Source organism: Berghia stephanieae, chromosome 5, assembly GCF_034508935.2.
Source record: "Berghia stephanieae isolate SIO BIC M18660-M18661 chromosome 5, UCSD_Bste_1.3, whole genome shotgun sequence".
Classification (NCBI taxonomy): Eukaryota; Metazoa; Mollusca; class Gastropoda; order Nudibranchia; family Aeolidiidae; genus Berghia; species Berghia stephanieae.
The window spans coordinates 29,212,656-29,236,411 of record NC_088364.1 but is presented as its reverse complement, the minus strand read 5'-3'; the positions used below and the strand labels follow the sequence as shown (position 1 = coordinate 29,236,411).

The 23,756-nt window shown below is 36.4% G+C and overlaps 1 protein-coding gene and 1 pseudogene across 1 annotated transcript in view; one reads left to right on the top strand and one right to left on the bottom strand.

Annotated features, from left to right (window-relative positions):
* Nucleotides 1-6,163, top strand: part of LOC144972720 (outer mitochondrial transmembrane helix translocase-like) — a 56,787-nt gene extending 50,624 nt beyond the window's left edge. The window contains exons 7-10 of the mRNA XM_078914276.1: nt 873-1,069; nt 2,249-2,302; nt 4,741-4,865; nt 5,776-6,163. Coding sequence (XP_078770402.1) covers nt 873-1,069; nt 2,249-2,302; nt 4,741-4,865; nt 5,776-5,887 — 488 coding nt within the window. The 3' untranslated portion in view covers nt 5,888-6,163. The remainder of the gene's footprint in view (nt 1-872; nt 1,070-2,248; nt 2,303-4,740; nt 4,866-5,775) is intronic.
* Nucleotides 6,164-11,934: 5,771 nt separating this feature from the next.
* Nucleotides 11,935-15,679, bottom strand: LOC144973915 (uncharacterized; annotated as a pseudogene).
* Between the last annotated feature and the right edge of the window lie 8,077 nt (nt 15,680-23,756).

The window sequence follows — 23,756 nt, the reverse complement described above, 5'->3', positions numbered from 1 at the left end:
GCAATGGAAAAATTTAGACAGCGATGTATTACTTTTTTCTTGTTTTGCATAATTTGTAATTTCCCTTGCATAATTTGCCTTTTCCCCCCGCATAATTTGCAATTTCCCCCGCATAATTTGGGATATTTTTTTGCATATTTCCGGGCGGCCAGAATTAAGCTGAATCAACTATATTATTATTACTATTATTATTATTATTATTATTATTATTATTATTATTATTATTATTATTATTATTATTATTATTATTATTATTATTATTATTATTATTATTATTATTATTATTATTATTATAATTATTATTATTATTATTAGTGTAATTATTATTATTATTTATTTTATTTTGTTCATTATTAACACAAGAAATGCCCTGATTATGATTAGGAGTAGAGACTGATCGAAAACATTATCGATGAATGATGATTACCACAGCGCACACTCAGACTTTAAATGGCATTTCATTTGTAATCCTGCAAGGATATTTGCTTTGTCAATATCAAATATTGGAAAACACCTTTTTGTTCTACAAAAGCCCATGTCAACAAAAATATTCAAAACTCCTTTCTTCGGTTCAATATATGCCCACAAAGTATGTATAACTATTTCTGGGTGTATCGGAATTTTTAAATATCCTGTAAAATATATTCTAAGCATTCCTTGTTTTATGCCCATGAGTACAATATATTATTATTATTATTATTATTATTATTATTATTATTATATTATTATTATTATTATTATTATTATTATTATTATTATTATTGTTATTAATTGGGTTTTTTTTTTAACTTTTAAACACTGTTTATACGCATTTTATACTCTTATTTTTTTTACTCATGTGATATAAAACCAATACAATGTTTTTCCTTCAGACTCCTTCCTGCGATCCAGATCTTCTACTGACCATGAGGCTACAGCAATGATGAAAACTCAGTTCATGAGCTTATGGGATGGAATCACATCTGATCCAAATTGTTTAGTCATCATCATGGGAGCCACCAACCGTAGAAAGGATGTTGATTCTGCCATATTGAGGCGAATGCCTTGCCAATTTTTCATTGACATGCCAGTAAGATCACTGTTGCATATTTTTACAAGAAATCTTTTGAAATTCTGTGTATTTCTTTGTTAATCCAAACTAGCCGTGAATAAAGAATTGTCTATTTTATGAATACTAATCACTCTTCTAGTATATGTGGCTCAATGGATTTTCCGAGAGGATGAGGAAATGATGATGATGATAATAATATTAATAAAAACAAAATAAAATTCCCTTTATTCATCTCATAGGGGAATTTGTCTTTAGGGTCTATTGCACTGGAAGAATAGAATAACCCAGGCGTCAACTCAGTTAGGACAAGGTGTTATAAACATAGAATATGTCTAAGATTAAAAATAGGCATTTGTGAAAAGGAAATTAATTAGATTTAGAGGATTAACAGTTGATCCCTGGTGGTTCTGGGAATAGAATTCCATATACATGGTTCCAGGACAGAAAAGGATTGTCCTCCAAAACAGTTGTATTTTTACGGTTGTCTTAAGCACCTAGAGCTCATATTGCATGAGAATCTGGCGCTATATAAGTATGCATTATTATTATTATTATTATTATTATTATTATTATTATTATTATTATTATTATTATTATTATTATTATTATTATTATTACTATTATTATTATTATTATTATTATTATTATTATTATTATTATTATTATTACTATTATTATTATTATGAAATTTTTTACCTGATGCCCCTTGTCCAGGGAGACAGTTTTGTGGGAGACTGTTGTCCTGTCCAAGGGTAGCCAATACTTTTTAATATCCTTTCACTTTCACTATTAAAGAAACCCGAATAAACTCAAGCTCTATGGACTTTACAGCTCTGAAGGACTAATTCCTAATTAACTGTCTGTGGCAGATTCACATTCAGTTTGAATCAACCTGCTTGATTTTTTTATAATTTGAAAAAGAAAAATGATTTAATCTAAAGAGCCGCCTTGCTTCAGGTTATGAATCGGTAAAAAAAAGATGGTGGAGTTGAGCCTCCTGTCAGAATCTCGGGGTGGGGGGAGGTTGTTCCTTGAAAAATTTGTTTACAATGCATTACGACATTTAAATTGTCAAGCATTTAGAGCTAGGTGTTAATTTAGGGTAAGCAATATTGCAATCGTTCTTTCTCTCTTTACTAAAAGATTATCAATTTATATACATTATCCATTTTTTTTCTCCATTTTCAATATCTACAGGATCCAGAGCAAAGGAAATCTATACTTCAGCTCATCCTAGAGGAAGAAAACACTGTGAGTTTTGTTCACACCAGAGTCATTGTAGTTTTGCAAGTTTATGATACCTGTGATTTAAGAAACATTATCATTTTTGCATGTTTCAGATAAATGTAGAAAGCTGTGTGGTTTTCACTTAATTAATGGAACGATTGTAGTTTGTCTGTATGTTTGTAATAATCCAAAAATGCATCATATTGTTCATGACACCAATCCAAGGGATGAAAATGAAAATGACGTTGTGCTTTGGCATCATGGGAGTAATACATTTCAAAATATTCTACGGAAATGGAGAATAACTGGTGTTCAAGAATCTTGACTTCCCCTAATTCAAACTCGTCCTCAAATAAATTATTCTTTCAAGCTCACTCAATTTAAATTCACACTGATATCAGTAATTACCTTGTATTAAGATTTTTGTCACTGAAATGGATCACAGAGAAATCGATTATCGATTTTGAGATAGTATTGGTCTGATACTGATATTGAGAGAAAAATAACAGACCTTTAATTGAGAATTTCATATCATATTTATTGTACACCGAGTGAAATATATTTGTATCTGAACCTTATTTTATTGAAACGCACGCGGGAAATTGAGAGTTTTCATAACATTTGTTATGGTTTTAAATGTCAATATCTGACTCATTGCCTCTAAACAGTGTTATTATTATGTTGGGGTGAACCGGACATCAGAAAAAGACCTCAAACCTAAAATGATCAGGAATTATGTTTTGTCTTTTCAAGATACTCTAATAAATCTTCCCAATAAAATAGATGAACTTACGCAAGTTGTATATTTTTCAATCTTTCAGTATCTAAAATATATTACAAAATACTGATTAGAATTAATGAATCACATATAATTTCAAATCAAGATTGTGTTTCAATCACTGATCTCATGCACTGACTTCCCTGTAGACGGACTAGTTGTGCCATGCCACTGCACTTTGAATTTAATTTCTATTGTGTGTAATTAAGAATCTTTAATCACTTATACTGAAAGCTGTCGGTTTCAATTCCTCTTTCTGTGTAATGATAGGGTGTTAGTCATTGCTCAGATAATCCAACAGATGCCTAGAATACAACGGTTGTTCTGAAATTCCATATATTTTGACACATTAGGTACTCTTGCAGATTTTCACTCTACTGCAAAAATGATTTTCACTCATTTACGACCTATATCTTGGGCTTTTATGTAGTACAATATCCATTAAATGTACTCAAAAAGCTTGATATGGGGATCCCCGAGCCAATGTCAACGCTGAACATGTAAATAAGACGACGCTCTAAGGTACTTTTACCATTATTTAATTTTTTTCAACAAGAGACTGTTGTTACTGGTCAGGTCATTTAAATATATGTGCAGTAAGAGAATTTGAGTAAAGAGCCTTTTCTAAGGACTCAACTTTGCACCAATAGAGTGGGACTCGAACTAGGTACCTACTGGTTCAAAGCCGAGTGCCATAATACAAGACCACAAAGCCGAACACTGTAAAGGGCAAAGGCAGATATAAAGACGTGAATCAAACAGCCAAACAATTTAAGTTTCAACTTGTGTCTTCAGGCTATTATGAAATCTTATGAATAGTATTTGTGATACATTGCCAAAAAAAAATATTATGTCAGGTTCATTTGGTTGGTAAAAATTGAATTTATAGCTAGAAAAATTAGTCTTGTGCCAAATTTTTTTGGTTTTTATCAAAAAGAGGTAATTATTAACTCTTAAATAGCTAAAGAGTAATATGTAAAATCTCTGACCATTTTAACTTTAAACTCTCTTTTCATCATCTGGTTCGCCTCAACATAATACCGAATTGATTCAATTAGTCACATTTTGTGTTTTAGTTTTAATATAGGAAGTGTTTACCAGATCATATGTATCATAATGTGTCCTGTATCTATAACTTGATCATTTTCATTATATGTGAAAATAGTGTTGCTATGCGATTCTTGATTGGATATCTGTGACACCATACAAAAATGGCTTAACATCATTTTTTAAAAACATAGACTGAGAATGATCATGCGATTGATACGTGAGAGGTGTATGATCTGCTAAACTGCCCTATTGTCGGAAGTTGTTGGAACATAAGGTTATCTTATATATTTGTTCTTTATTGCGGCAATGTGGTCTTGTGGTATGACACTCGCTTTCGGATCGGAAGGTCCTGGGTTCAAGCCTTGCTCTGCGCATAGTTGAGTCCTTGGAAAAGACTCTTTACTCACATTCTCTCACTGTACTCAGGCATAAAACGAGTACCTGGCCGTTAACAGCGTTGTCTCTGTCCGGAAAAATTGTAATATCGCCTAACAGGCATCATGTCACGTCCTACATGTTAAGTGTTGCTGTTGGCCAGGGACTCCCTGTAAAGCACTTTGAGCATGTTTAGTGGATATTGCACTATATAAAAGCTCAATTTTTTATTTTTTTGCTTTCTTTTGTTTTATTTCAGGATGGTTTGAATTATGACCAATTGAGTCAGTTGTCAGCAGGTCTCTCGGGCAGTGATTTAAGGGAAGCTTGTCGTATTGCCGCCATGTCTTGTCTAACCGACTATGTAACAGAAAACCCTTCCAGGTATTCATCAACTATATAATTTTTTTTTCTTCGTGATATCACCTCATAAAATGTCAGCAATTTATCTTAGAAAAAAAAAAGAAAAAGTTTTGTTAATGAAAAGATGAGTAAGCATGTATCTGTGCATAATTTGTGCAGATGGATCAAGTTTAAAAGAAAAATGTATGCCCTGCTGCCACGACATCATAAGATATCGTCGCCGAGGCATTCCACGAAGGAATATAGATATAGATAATTCATCAAACAAGATGTCTGATGTCAACAGAATCACCCATGTTGTCCAAGTGAGCCCAAGGGGAAAAAAATGAAAGGGCCTGAAGCGGGGCTCGAACCCAGGACTTCCGGGTCACAGTGCAATGCCTTAAACACTCAGCCACTTCTTTTGCTTTAAGTGCCATTTCTAAAAACTAGTTAAGGTAAAGAACTGCAGTTCATGTCAAATTTGGTTAAGCTTCTAGTTTGAATGGATTTATTTTATGTTTGCAACTAGTTGTAAGTATTAGGAACAAGATCTCAATACCTATTGTCATTTTATCCACATTCTCTCTCTCTCTCTCTCTCTCTCTCTCTCTCTCTCTCTCTCTCTCTCTCTCTCTCTCTCTCTCTCTCTCTCTCTCTCTCTCTCTCTCTCTTCTTATCTCATCTTCTCTCTCTCTCTCTCTCTCTCTCTCTCTCTCTCTCTCTCTCTCTCTCTCTCTCTCTCTCTCTCTCTCTCTCTCTCTCTCTCTCTCTCTCTCACACACACACACACACACAGAAACAATTACACTCATAGTGTGTTATTATTTTAAGGAAGATCAGGAATTAAATTGTTTTTAACTGTAATTTAGAGAAGCCAGGATTTAACGTGTTAAAAGTCTTTATGTTGTGACATAGTAGCATTTCTGAATCTCTCTCTCTCTCTCTCCAGGGTAAATAATGAATGTGGGGACAGCCTCCGTAATATAACCATGGCTGATCTACAACACGGAATCCACAAAGTCCAGGTCACTAAACACTCTCAACCCATTCCACTTGACTGAAAGGACATCATTAATGTGTGCATGATTGTGATGATGTGTGAGAACAGTAATGATGAGAATTTTGGTACCAAAAAATTGACACTGCATCTATCGGTAGATCTAGATAACCCCACCCCCTCGACTTATTAAAAAGTCTCAAACCTTAGACTGGGTGAGGTTCCTGACCTCCTATAGTGGGCAGGGAGGCACTTACTGTGTCTTCTATCCCCCTATAATATCTGTTTTCCAACTTGCTTTCTATCTTTGTCTTGGAGTGAGATTACTTGGTTTTGTCCTGCCCCTGACTGGGAGGGAAGCAGTCATATGTGTAGTTAGTTTTGGGAGATGATATTTTTTGTCTTGTAAAACATCTCTCTGTTATGAACTGTATTATTTTTGTTTTACGTTTGTGGGGACCTGTGCTTTTGTCAAGATGAGATGAAGTGATCTCAAACTTAGTACTCTGATAGTATGCACTTGGAATCTACATCTGTTCTCTGTTTGAACCAGTTCGCCTTTGTCTTAACTTTTTCTTTGGTGTTTTAATTGTATTTCTAGAACTTTTTAACTTTTCCATTTTCTTCCTTTTTACTGGCGCTGATATGACCTAAATGTGTTGCAAGCGCCGTAGAACCTTCAAAAACAATGAAAACAAAGCATCAAACTTTAGAGGTTCCTGGTTTGAGACTTTTTCAAATTTTAGCGGGGAGGTGGCATCTTAATATATTGATACATGAGTTATAGGAATCTGAGTGCCACTTGACCAAAAGGCTAGCTGTCAGATATTTGTGAATGTAACAGTAGGCAATATTGAAACAAAGTAGGTGTTTTTAACAAGACACAAAGAATGTCAGTTGTTATTATCATTTTTGCTATTTTTTATTATTTTTATTATTATTTATTTTTATTTTTTTTTAAATTTTATTTATTTATTTGTTTGTTTGTTTTTTAAATTATTATTATTATTATTATTTATTATTATTATTATTATTATTATTATTTATTATTATTATTATTATTAGTTTAGTATTATTATGGTATTATTATTATTATTATTATTATTATTATTATTATTATTATATTATTATTGTTATTATTATTATTATTATTATTATTATTTTTATTATGTTTATTAATATTATTTTTATCACTATGATTATTATTTAGTAATCATCTATTATTATTAAAACACAACATTGTCACATATCATCAGACAGTCACCAAAAATTCAGAATAATGCTCCACAATCTTATAATATTTCTGACCATATTTCTCAATCAGAATCATGTCGGGGTAAACCAGAGGCTTTGTGCGGCTATGTGATCTTGTGGTATGACACTCGCTTTCGGATTGGAAGATCCTGGGTTTGAGCCTCACTCTGTGCATAATTGAGTCCTTGGAAAAGGCTCTTTACTCACATTCTCTCACCGAATTCAGGTGTAAAATGAGTGTCTGGCCTTTAACATCGTTGTCTCTGTCTGGAAAAACTGTAATATTGCCTAACAGGCACCATTTCCCTTTGTAAATGTTAAGTATTGCTGTTGCCTAGGGACCCCTTGTAAAGCGCTTAGAGCAAGTTTAGTGGATATTGCGCTCTATAAAATTTTACAAAAATAATTTAACAAAAAAAAAAAAGCTTAAACGATCAAAACAATTGAAACTGCAAATTTGAAGTTTTTAAAACTTAGAAATTCATTTTTATCATCCTCTGGTTCATCCCGATATAACACCAGTTTGAGGCAGCCTGACAGTTTTTATAATTGCTGATGTTTGCTTTTTCAATTTCATAAAATGGGTAGCTGGGGAGTGGGTAATGGGGTCGAGTCTTCTTCGTTCAAGTCAATTCAGTATGATTGTCGATGCTTTGCATTGCTACCACGAGAAACTTAAGGCGCTTTTGGTTCGTTTACATTCACATGGGTGCAAGATTTTCAGCTTAACCCATATTTCAGGCTTTTTTATTTGAATTTCAATTTATTTCCGGTATTTAGATCACCTCCGCATTTTACCATTTTGAGGCAATGGGTCACATTTCTAAAATGAGTTTCAAGCTTTTTGAATTTGTTGGAAATGGATTTCAGGGGGGGGGGGGGGGGGGGGGGGGGTTGGCCTAACCTACTTGCACCCATGCATTTATTTTCCTTGGGTAAAAAAAATCCTCACTTTGATCACCTGGACAAGTTAGGTAATTCTTTGTTTACATCAGACATTTGTTTGGTGGATTATCTTTAAACGTGGGATGCTAGGGTGATTACTTTTGTATTTAGAAAATGAATAGGAAAGACGGGCTTGATGTTGAAAGGATGATTACATGTAAATGCTTGAGGGCTAACCCACACCGGAGACTAACTTCGACTACCCGACACTGCCATCCTTGCTGTCTTCCGGATAAAGACATCAGGCACTGACAAAATACTAGGGTAAAGAGAAGAGCCGTCAGACCTACCCATACCAAGCTCCCCCCCCCCCCAAAAAAATGGCAGAGGACGTTGGGTGCTTGTGGGTACGTCTTTGCTCTTCTCTTAATTCTTAGTATTAATATTGTCCGTGCAGTGCCGGGTCGTTTGAGTCAGTCTCCAGTGTAGGTTAGCCCTGAGACAGAACCAGAAGAAAAAAAGATTTACACCCATCATTTGGTTAAAAAATGAGAGTAACTCTGAAGCTATCAATTACCCTGGCTATTCGCTCTCCTTTGGTATGCACACAATAGACTTATTTGGATGAGTGAACACTCTCGTCGACATCATTTTGTGAGCCATTGTAGGTACAAGAATTGAGTTAGGGAAACTAGACATTTTAGTGATCTCCATTTATGTTTCTTCTCACATTATGTTAAAATTACACATGAATTGGCCAAATTAAAAACATTTATTTTAGATATTGATTTGCGCAGATGGTAGAGAGCGATTTTCTTAATTTTTAAATGTTACGGTGGTAAAGAGTATTGATGGAATCATCTTTACCACTAGAGTTTTCTAATCCGTATTGTGTGTTTGAATCGTGATAGTGTCTATTTATGGTTTAATAGAAATACTTTGATATACTGTCATGTATAAGCCTCTTAGTGGTTTTTCTTGGATAATTCCTGAAAATAATTTATTAAAATTAAGTTGGAACGCACCTTATTGTTCTGGTATTACTTCAAGATGAATTATACGACGAGAATTAATTTTTAAGTTGAGTAGAATTGAACAAACTACATTCACTTTCCTCAGTGAAAATCACACATTATTAGGTGTTAGTTTTTCTTTGGAGAATATGTTTAATTTATCAATAAACTACCATTATTAAAGGTAACAAACAGTTGTTACTGTCCATTTAATGCTATGGGAACCAGGATCCACTGGACACTACATGACTAGGTACATGTTTGCCTGTGTTTTCTTTTTATGAACTTAAACTTTTGCTGCATTCGACTCTGTTCTTAAAATCAAAATAGAAATTAAATCAACTGCAGCTTTAACGGTCTTAACCATGTATACTGTTTGGTCAATGATCAAGGGATATAATGACAGCCAGTCCCGAAATATCAATGAAAGTTTGAGTTACTTCCCTATTTTGACCAACACTCTCTCTCTCTCTCTCTCTCTCTCTCTCTCTCTCTCTCTTCTATATATATATATATATATATATATATATATATATATATATATATATATATATATATATATATATATTTATATTATATATATATATATTTATATATATATATATATATATATATATATATATATATTTATATATATATATATATATATATATATATATTATATATATATATATATATATATATATATATATATATATATATATATATATATATATATATTTCTCTCTCTCTCTCTCTCTCTCTCTCTCTCTCTCTCTCTCTCTCTCTCTCTCTCTCTCTCTCATTCTCTTTCTATCTATCTATCTATCTATCTCTCTTTTTGTGTGTGTGTCTTTTGCTTAGTCGTTTAATCGTTTTTAATTAGGGTATTGTTATTGTCATTATCTTTTATTTATTGTTCTTTATTCTGTGTCAGCATTTAATGTAAATTATTTGAGATGACAGCTGGAAATCAAAATTCCTTTGTTTTGTTGGGATTTTTTTTTTTGGTTTTTTTTTTTTTGGACAGGACATTGTATTGGTTTAGCTATTTATTTATCCAATTCAATGTTCTCATGTGATTGTTGTGTCGAACATTGGTCTCTGACAAAGAACCAAAGTGTTTTAACCAGAACAAAGACATATATTTTTTACATGTCGTTAATTCAATTTTTTTATTTTTTGTGTTTTTTTTTTCAATTTTCTTTCTTTTCGATTTTTTTTTTTTCAAGAATGTAATGATAGTATATAGCTATTTAAAAGCGGCTTATTTTCTCACAGAAATATTTCAAAATATGAGATGATAATAATTTTTAAACGTTTATAATAGTTTTATCAGTCTTTATATGTAGAACTTAATGTAGGTCTTAGTTGTGATTATTTGATTAGCAGTTGGAATGATTGAGATTTTTTTAATATTTTGGGTTTTGGAATGTTTTTGACTGCAGCAATTTTGCAAAACAGAATATTGTTTGAAGGGTGCATTGATTTACATTTTATTGCTACTATTTATTTCATGGATATGTTGGACATGTTAATAAATTAATACGACTAATTTCACATATAGTCATTCATATTTTTACCTTATCCAGCTCCATCTATCTCTCTTCCATGGGATCAATTACCATTGTAAATTGATAAGGGACCCTTTGCTAACAGTGAAACAGATAGATTTTTTTTTTCTCTTGTAATATTTAATTTTTAACCTTGATAATCATCCTTAAGCTCCCATAGTGGGCAGGGAAGCACTTACTATGTCTTCTATCCCCTTATATCCAACTGGCTTTCTGTCTTTGTCTTGGATTGAGATTACTTGGTTTTATCCTGGCCCTTGCCGGATGCCCTTGCTGAGAGGGAAACAGTCAAAAATGTATAAATAGTTTTGAGAGATGATATTTTTTTCCTTGTAAATCGTCTCTTTTTTTATGCATTGCATTATGTTTTGTTTACGTATTATATATGATTTGTAAACATTTGAGTGTACGGGCCTATGCTTGTGTCTGGATGCGTCTTTCAGGTGATCTCAAATTAAGTACTTTGATAAAGTGATCTTGGAATCTACACCTGTTTCCTATTTGAACCAATTCCCCTTTGTCTTCCCTTTTCATGGGTACTTAAATTGTAATTTCTGGGTGGGGATCCTGACCTCCCATAGCGGGCAGGGAGGTACATACTATGTCTTCTATCCCCCTATGTCTGTTTTCCAACATGCTTTCTGTCTTTGTCTTGGAGTGAGATTACTTGGTTTGTCCTGGCCCTTGCCGGATACCTTGACTGGGAGGGAAACCGTCAAATGTATAGTTAGTTTTGGGAGATGATATTTTTTTCCTTGTAAATCATCTCTCTGTTATGCACTCTATTATGTTTTATTTATGTATTATATATGATTTGTAAACATTTGAGTGTGTCTCTTAGTGGGGACCTGTGCTTGTGTCTGGATGAGACTTTTAGGTGATCTCAATTTAAGTACACTAATAGTGTGCTCTTGGAATCTACATCTGTTCCCTTTTGAACCAATTCCCCTTTGTCTGCCTTATTCTTGGATGCTTTAATTGTAATTCTAGAACTTTTTACTATCCCATTTTTTCCCTTTTTACTGGCGCTGATATGACCTTAATGTGTTGCAAGCGCCGTAAAACCCTCAAAAACAAACAAATTGTAATTCTAGAACTGTTCACTATCCATTTTCTTGCTTTTTACTGGCGCTGATATGACCTCAATGTGTCGCACCCCCCCTTTTCTCTCTCTCTCTCTCTCTCTTCTCTCTCTCTCTCTCTCTCTCTCTCTCTCTCTCTCTCTCTCTCTCTCTCTCTCTCTCTCTCTCTCTCTCTCTCTCCCTCCCCCCTCTCTCTCTATCTTTTCAAATAAGGTACAGCTTTTTTTTTTCAATTTCAATTTTTATTTTACTTTTGAAAACGTCAACACATTAAAAAAGAAATCAATCAACATTTAATACAGCCAAAAAAGAAACTTCAAATGCTTACAATGTCGGCATTTGAATCAGAATAGGAGCTACCAGCAGATGGGGCTCGGGGACACGGCTGAGACTGGTACTGATAATAAAGATTGTTGGTGTCTGTTGGCAGGAAAACGTGGTCCTGGAAAAGATGTTGAATAGCTTTGATATGGGTAGTTGGGTGGCTGACATCGTTGTGGCGTTGAATGTGACTGCTGTGTCTCTGATAAAGTGACTGCTGTGTCTCTGACAGGATGACTGCTGTGTCTCTGGTAGGGTTTGGCGCTGTAATAAAAGATCACGCGATTCGTACCGGTACATGATTTTCATGACCTCCAGCTTGGCTTCAAATTTGGTCTGTGACGACATACGTCTCATTGCAGGCAGAAAGCTGAGAAGAAAAGATTTATCTTCATCAACTTCGTCAGCATTTTGCGCTCTTTCGCTAAGAATGTTCAATAATTTTTGTTCGTACGAACTATCAGAGGAACTTTTCTTTTTAGATTTTTTTTTGCCGAATCGCATGCAGCTGAAGTAGATGCGAGCGGCTCTCTGGCAACATCACCTGGTGACTCAGTTGTCTCCGTGGGTTCCGAGATTTCAGTTTCGTCAGACTGAAAATTGCTCACCGTTTCTCTCTGCTCCATTGAGGGCAAAAGAAAGAGAAGCTGCTCAAAGTAGATGTATTTTCTTCTCTTCTTTGCGGCTTGCCCGGATGTAGATTTCCGCTGTTCACGTAATTCCCGCAGAAAAGAGTGTCTCAGATTTGCCCACCGTTGCTGGATCTCCTTACCTAAAGTAGGAAAGATAAAATATCAATATACCTATTTATTTCTATAACAAAAACATGATATGAGCTTGAAAGCGAATAATCATTACATAAACTCGTTAAAAATGAAATTCAATCCGTTGTTATCTGCTCCTTATTTCTTTTCAGTTACTTTGCAACTGGATGCACTTTGGTGTCTCTACATTATGAATACCTACTTGGAATTGAAACAATTCGTGAAATACTTCAGGACGTTTGTGAAAAACTGTGGACATGTTTGAAACCAATTGTCATGCCAATGTTGGACCAAAACGACTGGCGAAAAATTGCTACAGTTTATTACAACAAGACTCAGTTTCCTAACTGCATCGGTGCAGTTGATGGAAAACATATAAGAATCTGTCAACCAGCTCAAAGCGGATCCTTATTCTACAATTACAAAAGCTTTTTTTCAATTGTTCTTATCGGGATTGTGGACGCCAACTACCGTTTCATATCAGTTGACATTGGATCGCATGGCAGCTGTAGTGATTCCACTGCTTTCAAAGACTCAACATTTGGACAAATGTTAGAACATGGGCAACTGAAATTACCCCCACATGAGGAATTACCAGGTGATGATAATGGTACAGCCATGCCATTCGTGCTCGTTGGTGATGAGGCGTTTGCTCTGTCTGATCATTTGTTGCGACCTTACCCTAGGAGAGAATTGACGCAGACTAAGAGAATTTTCAATTACAGACTGACTCGTGCTAGGCGTATGGTAGAGTATGCTTTTGGAATTCTGGCAAATAAATGGAGGATTTTTCATCGCGCAATGAATTTGAATCCCGATTTCTGTGTGAGTATCATCAAAACCTGTTGTGTTCTGCACAATTATGTGCGACAAAGGGACGGAGTCGCATTTGATGATGCAATTTATGAATGCCCCTTGCAAAGTCTTAGTCCAAGTAATGTGCGCACACGAGCATCGCCAATATCAAACAGAGGTTATTTTGCCGATTATTTCATTTCTCCACAAGGTTCCGTACCCTGGCAGTACGACAAAATATAGAGAGCTTCTTTTCCTCGTTGGATCATTTCAAAGAACTTTCTGCTACTGTTGATTTACATTTATGGACTTGCCAATAGCAAAGTTAAGTCAATTCCCTCAGTTGTACTGATTTGTTTTGTTTCGAGGTAAAGTGTCTAAAACCGGTCAGCATAGAGTGGAATGCAAACAATCCGAGTCACAATGTTATCATTGACTCGTGGTGATCTAGATGTTGATATTTTTAAAACATACTTATTGTCAGATTCATTTAATGTATTTTTACAACGACTAACGCAGTCTGCGAAGTATTTGGTTTCTACTGGAATTTTGAATATCTATAATGGAGTCACAATGGCTTAGTGGTTAAGTGTTGGACTCAGTAACCGGATGTCCTAGGTTTGAATACTACAATAAGCACTATTTTGGCCGCGCTTAATTCTTGGTAAAGAATCGCCTCATTTTACCCAGGTGCAAATGTGTACCAGTTCGCTGAGGAAAGTAATCTTTGACACACTATCGCCCTGTCAAGAGGATAATAGAGGAAAACTGTTATGTCTGCTCAACGCTACAGAAACATGGAAAAGCTCCGGGTCTATTTTTACTTCAACTTTTTACAATAACTATGCGGAGAATTGATGCAAATTTGGTATCAATCGAAAGTTCTTTTTATTTATTCTATCATTTTTGATATATAAAAATAAAAATAAAATATAGACCTGGATTATTCGAAGTCTGAATTTACTGTTAGACTGGGTTTTGCCACTGCATCGGAACCTGATTCGAGTGGTACAAACACCGTACCTCACATTACACGGGGTTTTGTCATTGCATCATGACGCATGCTATACCGTATCTCGGCGTTTGACCTATATTTTTATGTATTGGGAACTGAGTGTGTTTACTAATTAAAAAAAAAAAGAACACCTGATAATAATTTGTTGTGAAGAAACATCGAAAATTTAGTAGTAGTTATGTAGTAGTAGTAGTAGTAGTAGTAGTAGTAGTAGTAGTAGTAGTAGTAGTAGTAGTTAGTAGTAGAGGAGGAGGAGGAGGAGGAGAAGAAAAAGAAGAAGGAGGAGAAGGAGAAGAAGAAGAAGAAGAAGAAGAAGAAGAAGAGGAGGAGGAGCAGGGAAAAGAGCAGAAGGAGGAGGTTGGTGATAAAAAAAAGGAGAAGAATGAGAAGATGGTGTTGATTATTGATTTGTATTAAGGTAATGAATAAATTCCAATTATACAGTACTACACGGCCGGTTATACAACGACAAAACCCCGTATCGAGGCAATGCAACGATAAAACCCAGTATAACTGGACTTGCGGGGTTTTGTCGCTGAACCAGCTGATAGAAATAGCAACATAGTTGATAAAAAAAATGTTTGTACTTTTTTATTTTTAAGAATTGGCTTTTAATATTTTGTGAGTAGATGCAGGGTGTCATTCTGATCACCAATGATATAAAAGGACTATTTGACCCAATTTCGAAGATACGGGGTTTTGTCGTTGTACGGCAGAGATGTGCGACCGGTTTTAGACACGTATCTACTGTGTCACAAAGTGTGACACTTCTTAAATTATGATTATAAATATACGTTATTAAATTGACGAAAATGAAGTTTATGTTGCTATGTATGCTGTACATGGTTTCATCACATAGAATTATTTTTTGAATTGTTCTTGCTTTTTATGTTCAGAATTGCAAATAAAAATAATAATTTAAAAAATAGGAAAACAAAAATTAAACCTACCTCTCAGTTTTTTTTCTTCACTTGTCATTTCTTCCCATCCTGGAACGACTTGTTCATAAACCTCGGTCCACGCCTTTATTTTGACGTCCCTGTCACAATAGCTGCTTTCAGCTTTGTTGTACAAGCAGGGCTTGCTCTCCACTACGTTGATTAATTTTTCGATCCAATTTGAATCGACGTCCATGTCTTTTTAAATTGATAATCTGAGGTGTTAATAAGTATGCCTATCAATCGAGATACTGAAGTAGATAGATGAAAAGTTGAAAGTAGAGATGCAGTAAATAACGATAGTATTGCAAGTTTGACACGGCGCCGCCAAGTCTGGGACTTTTTTGTCCTAGTGCGGAAGTCTGCTATATTTTTCTACTATCACAAACAATATGAACACGGGACTGGGACAGTCCTGTCCCGTTGATTTTGTAGCATTTCACAACAGCTTGGGACACAACGGGACTGTTTTGTCCCGTCCCAATAGGTGCGGAAGATTTCTCTAAATTCTATATGTTACAGATTTGGGACAGGACTGTCCCGGGACAGTCCTGTCCTAGTGCGGAAGAGGGCTTAGGCTTGCAACTTCATACAAGAAACACATAAAATTGTAACACTAACCTCGGGGGTACTACAGACGAGAGAGGGAGAGGGGCCTAGCTTGTTGGGGGGGGGGGGGCACATCCGTAAAGGACGATAATTCGCGACGTATTCAGAGTAAGTGTCTCTAACGGTGGTACCGCACTAGGACAGGACTGTCCCAGGACGAATTTGTCCTGTCCCACTGCGGAAAACTTATATTCAAAACCTGGTTGAGGTTCCTGACCTCCCATAGTGGGCAGGGAGGTACTTACTGTATCTTCAAACCCCCTATGTCTATTGTCCAACTTGCTTTCTGTCTTTGTCTTGGGATGAGATTACTTGGTTTTGTCCTGGTCCTGGCCGGATGCCCTTGCTGAGAGGGAAACAGTCGAATGTATAGTTAGTTTTGAGAGATGATATTTTTTTCCTTGTAAATCATCTCTCTGTTATGCACTGTATTATGTTTACTTTATATTATATATGATTTGTAAAACATTTGAGTGTATTCTTTTTAGCGGGGACCTGTGCTTGTGTCTGGGTGAGACTTTTAGGTGATCTAAAACTAAGTACTTTGATAGTGCTATTGGTCTCTATCTATTTCCTATTTGAACCAATTCCCCTTTGTCTTACCTTTTCTTGGGTGCTTTAATTGTAATTCTAGAACTTTTCACTATCCCATTTTCTTCCTTTTTACTGGCGCTGATATGACCTTAATATGTTGCAAGCGCCGTAAAACCCTTAAAAACAAAAACAAAAAATATATTCAAAACCGGTACCGTACTGGAACAGGACTGTCCCAGGACACACCTCGCGTATCGCTTGCGCAAATGCATTACCAAAATGGATGAAATAGAGGTTGCCTATTTCTGTGCTTTACTACGTAGAAAAAAAGACAATAAATGAAAGAGAAAACAATATTGGGTGCATCCTTTAATGACCCAAAGATTGCTCAAGGGTCAAATCCATAAGACTATGGTGATCTCCCATCTTATCCTAAAATGTTTTTCTTGGAATCACCTCACTTTACCCAGGTGCAAATGAGTACCAGTTCGCTGATGAAAGTAATCTTTGTCAGACTAGCGTCTTTTCAAGAGTATAATAGAGGGTCTGCATGGCTCGGCGGCGGTACCGTGTTTGATTCGTACCCGAAAGGTACCAGGTTCGATCACTGCGCTGTGTGGCCTTGAGCAAGTCACCTCGCCCTAGCTTAATTTGCGGCGCTGCATTGCGGCTGACGCCTGGATTATTCCAGTCTTCCCTTGGAATAGACCCTGAAGAAAATTTTCCCCTATGGGATGAATAAAGGGAATTTTATTGTTTAAAATGTTAAAGTGTTATCTGTCTGCTCAACTTTAGAAACATGGATTAGTTCCAGGTCTATTAGCTAATGAGGCAGGATGGCCGAGTGGTTAGCGCGTTGTACTCTGGACTTAATGGTGCTGTGTTCGATTAGGACCGAAGCCAATTCGCACTTTCCTAGAGCACGAAAATTTACTCCAATCATTCACTCCATTCAGGTGTAAAAGGGTACCTGTCAAGCTGGGATAGTAATCTGCGACAGACTATTGTCCTGTGCAAAGGTTTTCAAACAAATACGTTAATTGTCCGCATCACGCTATTGAAATCGGGATAACTCCTGCACCATTGGCTACAAGGCTCTAAAGGACTTGATTTGTCTTACAACTTACAATGAGCCCAAGTGGCTCAGAAGGACTTACTTACGGACAACATATGTTCATTGAGAATTCCCCAAATAAATAACGAAAAAGATAATTGATCCCACAAGTTACCGAATAGATATGCGACCGGTTTTGGACACGTTACTGCTGTGTCACAAAGTGTGGCACTTCTTAAATTATATTTATAAACGTACGTTATTAAATTGCCGAAAATGTTTATGGTGCTATGCATTCTGTACGTGGTTTCATCACATAGAATTATTTTTTGAATTGTTCTTGCTTTTTTATATCCATAATTGAAATAAATAAATAAATAACAATGTGAAATTGAATGTAAGCCTCAGTTTAATATACGAAAACAGATAAAATGGACGTTTCGGGTTTCCCCTTTATCAACAAAACAGGATGAATGAAAGCATACAGACGAATGAGATAATGTGGTAGTGGCGTTGTTAAGATGCATAAAAAAAAAACATTGATGGGCAGGAAATTGTATGCTACTTTGTGAGGAAGCACAAATTAAAAGAGAGCAATGGAAATTTATAAAATGTGCGTAATTAATAAAGTCAAAAGAGAGGAGGCGCGGAGGAACTGTGTAATGCAGTATAGAAAGTGAAATAAAATAAAGTGTGGACTATTGTTGGAAAATGAATACAATGGAATTGGAAATAAAAACAAAATATAAGGGATGTAGGTATTAGTATACTCATCAGTGACAGTAGCAGCAGCAGAAGCAACAGTAGTAGTAGTAGTAGTAGTAGTACTAGTAGTAGTAGTAGTAGTAGTAGTAGTAGTAGTAGTAGTAGTAGTAGTAGTAGTAGTAGAAGTAGAAGAAGTAGTAGTAGTAGTGTATAACATTGGGATGCAGAAAATAAAGACAGGCATTGCAACTTTGACACGGCGCCGCCAAGTCTGGGACTTTGTTGTCCTAGTTCGGAAGGCTGCTTTATTTTTCTACTATCACAAATGATATGATCATGGGACTGGGACAGTCCTGGCCCGTTGATTTTGTAGCATTTTACAACGGCTCGGGACACGCTAGGACTATTTGTCCCGTCCCAATAGGTGCGGTAGGTTTCTCTTTATTATATATGTTACAGATTTGGGACAAGACTGTCCCAGGACGAATTTATCCTGTCCCACTGCAAAAAAACTTCTTTTCAAAACAGATACGCATTAGTCCAGGACTGTCCCCGGACACACCTCGTGTATCGCTTGCGCAAATGCATTACCAAAATGGATGAAATAGAGGTTGCCTATTTCTGTGCTTTACTACGTAGGAAAAAAAAAGACAATAAATGAAAGAGAAGACGATATTGGGTGCATCCTTTAATGACCCAAAGATTGCTCAAGGGTCAAATCCATAAGACTATGGTGATCTCCCATCTTATACTAAAATGTTTTTCTTGGAATCACCTCACTTTTTAAAAAAATAAATAAATAACAAGTCTGGGACTTTTTTTGTCCTAATGCGGACGGCTGTATTATTTTCCTCTATCACAAATGATATGAACACGGGACTGGGGCAGTCCTGTCCCGTTGATTTTGTAGTATTTCACAACGGCTATTACTGTTTTGTCCCGTCCTAATAGGTGCGGTAGGTTTCTCTTTATTATATATGTTACAGATGTGGGACAGGACTGTCCTGTGCTAGTGCGGTACCCTCCTAAAGAGTCAAATAGCAGAGGGAATTAAGGGCAAAAAATAGCTCAATTGTGCAAACGAATGATGAAAGCATGAAAGCACGTCAAGGGCTACAAAATGTGATAGAGAAGCACTTCCAGCGATGTCTGTGAGCCAAGAAATTAAGTAAATAAAAGTTATATTTTTTATCACAACAATATTTTCATGGCGTCCGATGTGTAATGCACATATCATTGTGACAAACACGAAGCGGCGCGAAGGTAGAAGCCGGGTGGAGGGGTGCGGTCGGTGGAAATTACCCAATCGGCTGACCGTTTCCAAAAAGTTATTTTTAGAATGGGCCAATATTGGGGCTGGCGGTGGTGTTTGAAGGGAAACATAAAAAACGTAAACTGGTGTTGACTCATTTTATAACTCTTTGTTAGCATGGATTGGTAATGATATAATCATATTACTATACACAGCATAGAATTAAACGAATGAGAATACGTACGAAGCCTAAAAAGTGTCCACCAATGAAAGCATTCAGCGCAATTTTTTTGTTGGCTGAGAATGTAGTAATTACCATTCATTCGGTATCTATGTCAACATAACGACACAAGAAAAACAACAAACAATATCAAAATCCACAATAAAATGTTTCAGAACTGTTGCGTATATTTATGGCACAACGAAGCTGTCAAAAAATGAAGTTAGAGAATGTGTGTAATCATGTATTATAATAACTTGTAATGTGTTTTCCAACCACCACATCATCTACTACTACAACACACCACCACAAATCATCACTAACACTACTACTACAACCACCAGCCCCACATCATTATCACTACCACTACTACTACACACCACCTACCACACACATCACAAACCATCGTCACTCCCAAACTACTACAAATCATCACACAACCACCACCACCACCTCTACTACTACAACCACCACCACATCACTACCTCAACTACTACAACAACCACCACAATAGCATCACTACCACTACTACTACAACCACCACAACCACATCGTCATCACGACACTACTATACAACACCATATCATACATACTACACACACCACTCCCATATCATTACCATTACCACTACTACTACAACCACCACAACCACACTATATCATATACCCCATTCAACCCAACTACTACTACAACCACCACCACATCATCATCATCACTATAAAACATACTCACTACATACTACAACTACAACACCACCACATTATCATCACTACCACTACTACTACTGCAACCACCACCACCATATCATCATCATGAAATTTTTTTTTTTTAAATTGAGCTTTATATAGTGCAATATCTACTAAATGTGCTCAAAGCGCTTTACAAGGGGTCCCTGGTCAACATTTAACATGTAGGACGGGACATGACCGTGCGATATTACAATTTTTCGGACAAAGACAACTCTGTTAACGGCCAGGTACTCATTTTACACCTGAGTACGGTGAGAGAATGTGAGTAAAGAGCCTTTTCCAAGGACTCAACTATGCGCCGAGCGCGAGGCTCGAACCCAGGACCTTCCGATCCGGAAGCGAGTGTCATACTACTAGACCACATAGCCGCATCATTACCACTACTACTACAAACACCACCACCACATCATCATCACGACCACTACTACTACAACCACCACCACCACCACCATATCATTACCATTACCACTACTACTACAACCCCACCACATCATCATCACTACCACTACTACTACAACTACAATCATCACTACCACCACATCATCATCACTATTACTACTACAACTACAACCACCACCAACACCACATCACCTCACTAACACTCAGTACTACAATCACTACCATTAGGTTTTGGAGCTTTACTTCATTTGAAATAAGGAAACTTCGGAATTGTATTTGGCATTGTGTTTATATATCATAATATAATTCTAATCAGTTATCTATTTAGAACTAGATACTATACAATATGTATGCCAAATACCACCCCAATTCCCCTTTCTTGTATGCGGGAATTCCTCTTTCGGCATTGAAATTGAGTGTGAGAGAGTCATCACTACTCACATAAACAACAGAAACAATTTAAAAACAAGACTATGACACGCAACCACTCACACACGAGGCTATACTATTTATCCTTTTCTCTATATAGAATAGGACAAGACAACAATAGCTTGACTCTCGCTACACTTCGCATTGATGTTTGTCGTCTCACGAGTTCAACTCTCGGTCGACCTGTCAATATTCCTTTTTGCCTCGGACGTAATCATTAATAGAATGTTGTGTGGTTTTGACCGTGAAGAAAACCTTAAGAAGTCACATTTATATCATTTTAGAGAGATCGTTTTGAATAATTTTGAGTTAAACGAGCGAGCAGCAACTTGTTTTCATGAACGCCGATCAGCGCTTGTTTACTATAGTAACGCGATTCCCAGCCAACATCAAAATGGCGGATATTTTTCTCATCGAGGCCGCTGGTTGGTTAGCCAATAAGAGCACCGTACGGTTTCCATTGGGTAAATTCCTTGATACACAGTTACATAGAATTATTTCATTGATTGAAATGTAATGGTGGGGATGTTCTCTCTCTCTCTCTCTCTCTCTCTCTCTCTCTCTCTCTCTCTCTCTCTCTCTCTCTCTCTCTCTCTCTCTCTCTCTCTCTCTCTCTGGAAATGGAAGATAAGATACTTGCTACAGCAACTTTGATAAAAGATATTACAATGATCACCACCATCGATGTAGCTGATCATTGTAATATCTTTTATCAAAGTTGCTGTAGCAAGTATCTTATCTTCCATTTCCAGAGAGAGAGTAGCGAAAGAGGCACACTACCATAAACTCTGCCACATCAAAAACATGAATAAGGGTAGAAAATCGAAGACTAATCATATGAAGGGAAAACATTCAGCTCCTGATGAAAGTTTCGCTTTCGCAGCAGTCGTGTCTTATGTAGAGGAGAACCATAATGCAACCCACCAGTTGTCAAAACTTATTAAGAAGTTTAAAAGTGAGTGCACCAATAGAGGCTGTGGAAATAACTATGCAAACCTCACCCGGTTCAAAGAGCGGCTTATGAGAGTCTTTCCAAGCATAGAATTCTATTCTTCTGGACGAAATACATATGTAGCACACGATAGCAAAGTTGCTGCGTTATTAGTAAAGAATCAAAAGGAACAAGCAGATGAAATGCAATGTCTTTGTGGCGTGCAGCAAAAACTATCCGACAAGACATCATTCGCAAATGCCCGCAAACACCAACACAATGGGACATCGGGATTGGAAGTCAAGAAGACGCAGTGCCTAACTCCCTGTTGACATTAATCAAAATGATTTTGGTTGGATCGTCTCCTTCAGAAAAGTCCGATTCCAGGCATCAAGAAAGCCTATCTATATCACAACTTCTTGTGTCAAATACCAAAAATAAAAATAAAACCGGGCCGACTTTTCAAAAAAAGACAATCGCAGATCAAAGAGACGCCATTACCGTTGTATGTAAGTCTTTTTTTAATACACGCATACAAGATCAAAGAAGATAATTGACACATTATTTTCGCTAGGGTTGTGTTCCTCATATAAACGTATGTTGTCATTGTCATCGGATATCGCATCAGCAGCTGAAAATAGATTCGAAGAGGAAGGAATTCTTTGCCCAATCAATCTGAAGAAAGAACTTTTTACTGTTGCTGCTGTTGATAACATTGATTATAACCCAAGCTCAACAACTCACAAAAACTCTGTCCACGGAACAAGTATCTCCATGTTCAGCAACCTACAAATGATGAGTCCGGTGTTGATCGAGAAAAGTTGAATATGAATACTTCTGACGTCATTCACACTGACAGCAATATTTTGTCGGATTTTCTAAAGGTCGCCCAAGAAATTGCATTTGGAGTTAAACCAAATATACCTGCAACAAACACTGCTCCATCGAACATTATTTCAAACATGACAAATGACCCTTATATGACAGAAGAAACGGACTGGCTACAACATGTTTCATCAAATTACTTGGAACAAGATGTAAAAACATGGGCTGGATTTCATTCTTAACGCTCTTTGTCTCATAATATGCCGAAATTCATCAATACAATGCTTCCGTTGTTGGAAGAACAAGCAAACAAAGGAAACCAAACGTCATTACGGATCATCACGTCACCCAGCTCAGGGCCTTTACTGTCACTATGTACGACAAAGCATTAGATTGCACAGGTGTTAATGCAGCAAGAAAATATTCATTTTGCCAAAAAGGTCGTGCAATAGAGAGACTTCCTCCCCACAAGAAGTGCATTACAGCAACACATTAAACGGCGGCATATCAAGCTGGCTATGTTTTGAGCTCTGCAACAGAAAAAGATCCTGTGCTACCATCACCTCTGGAATGGGGCTGGAAAATGGACGGAGGAAAGCTCTTACC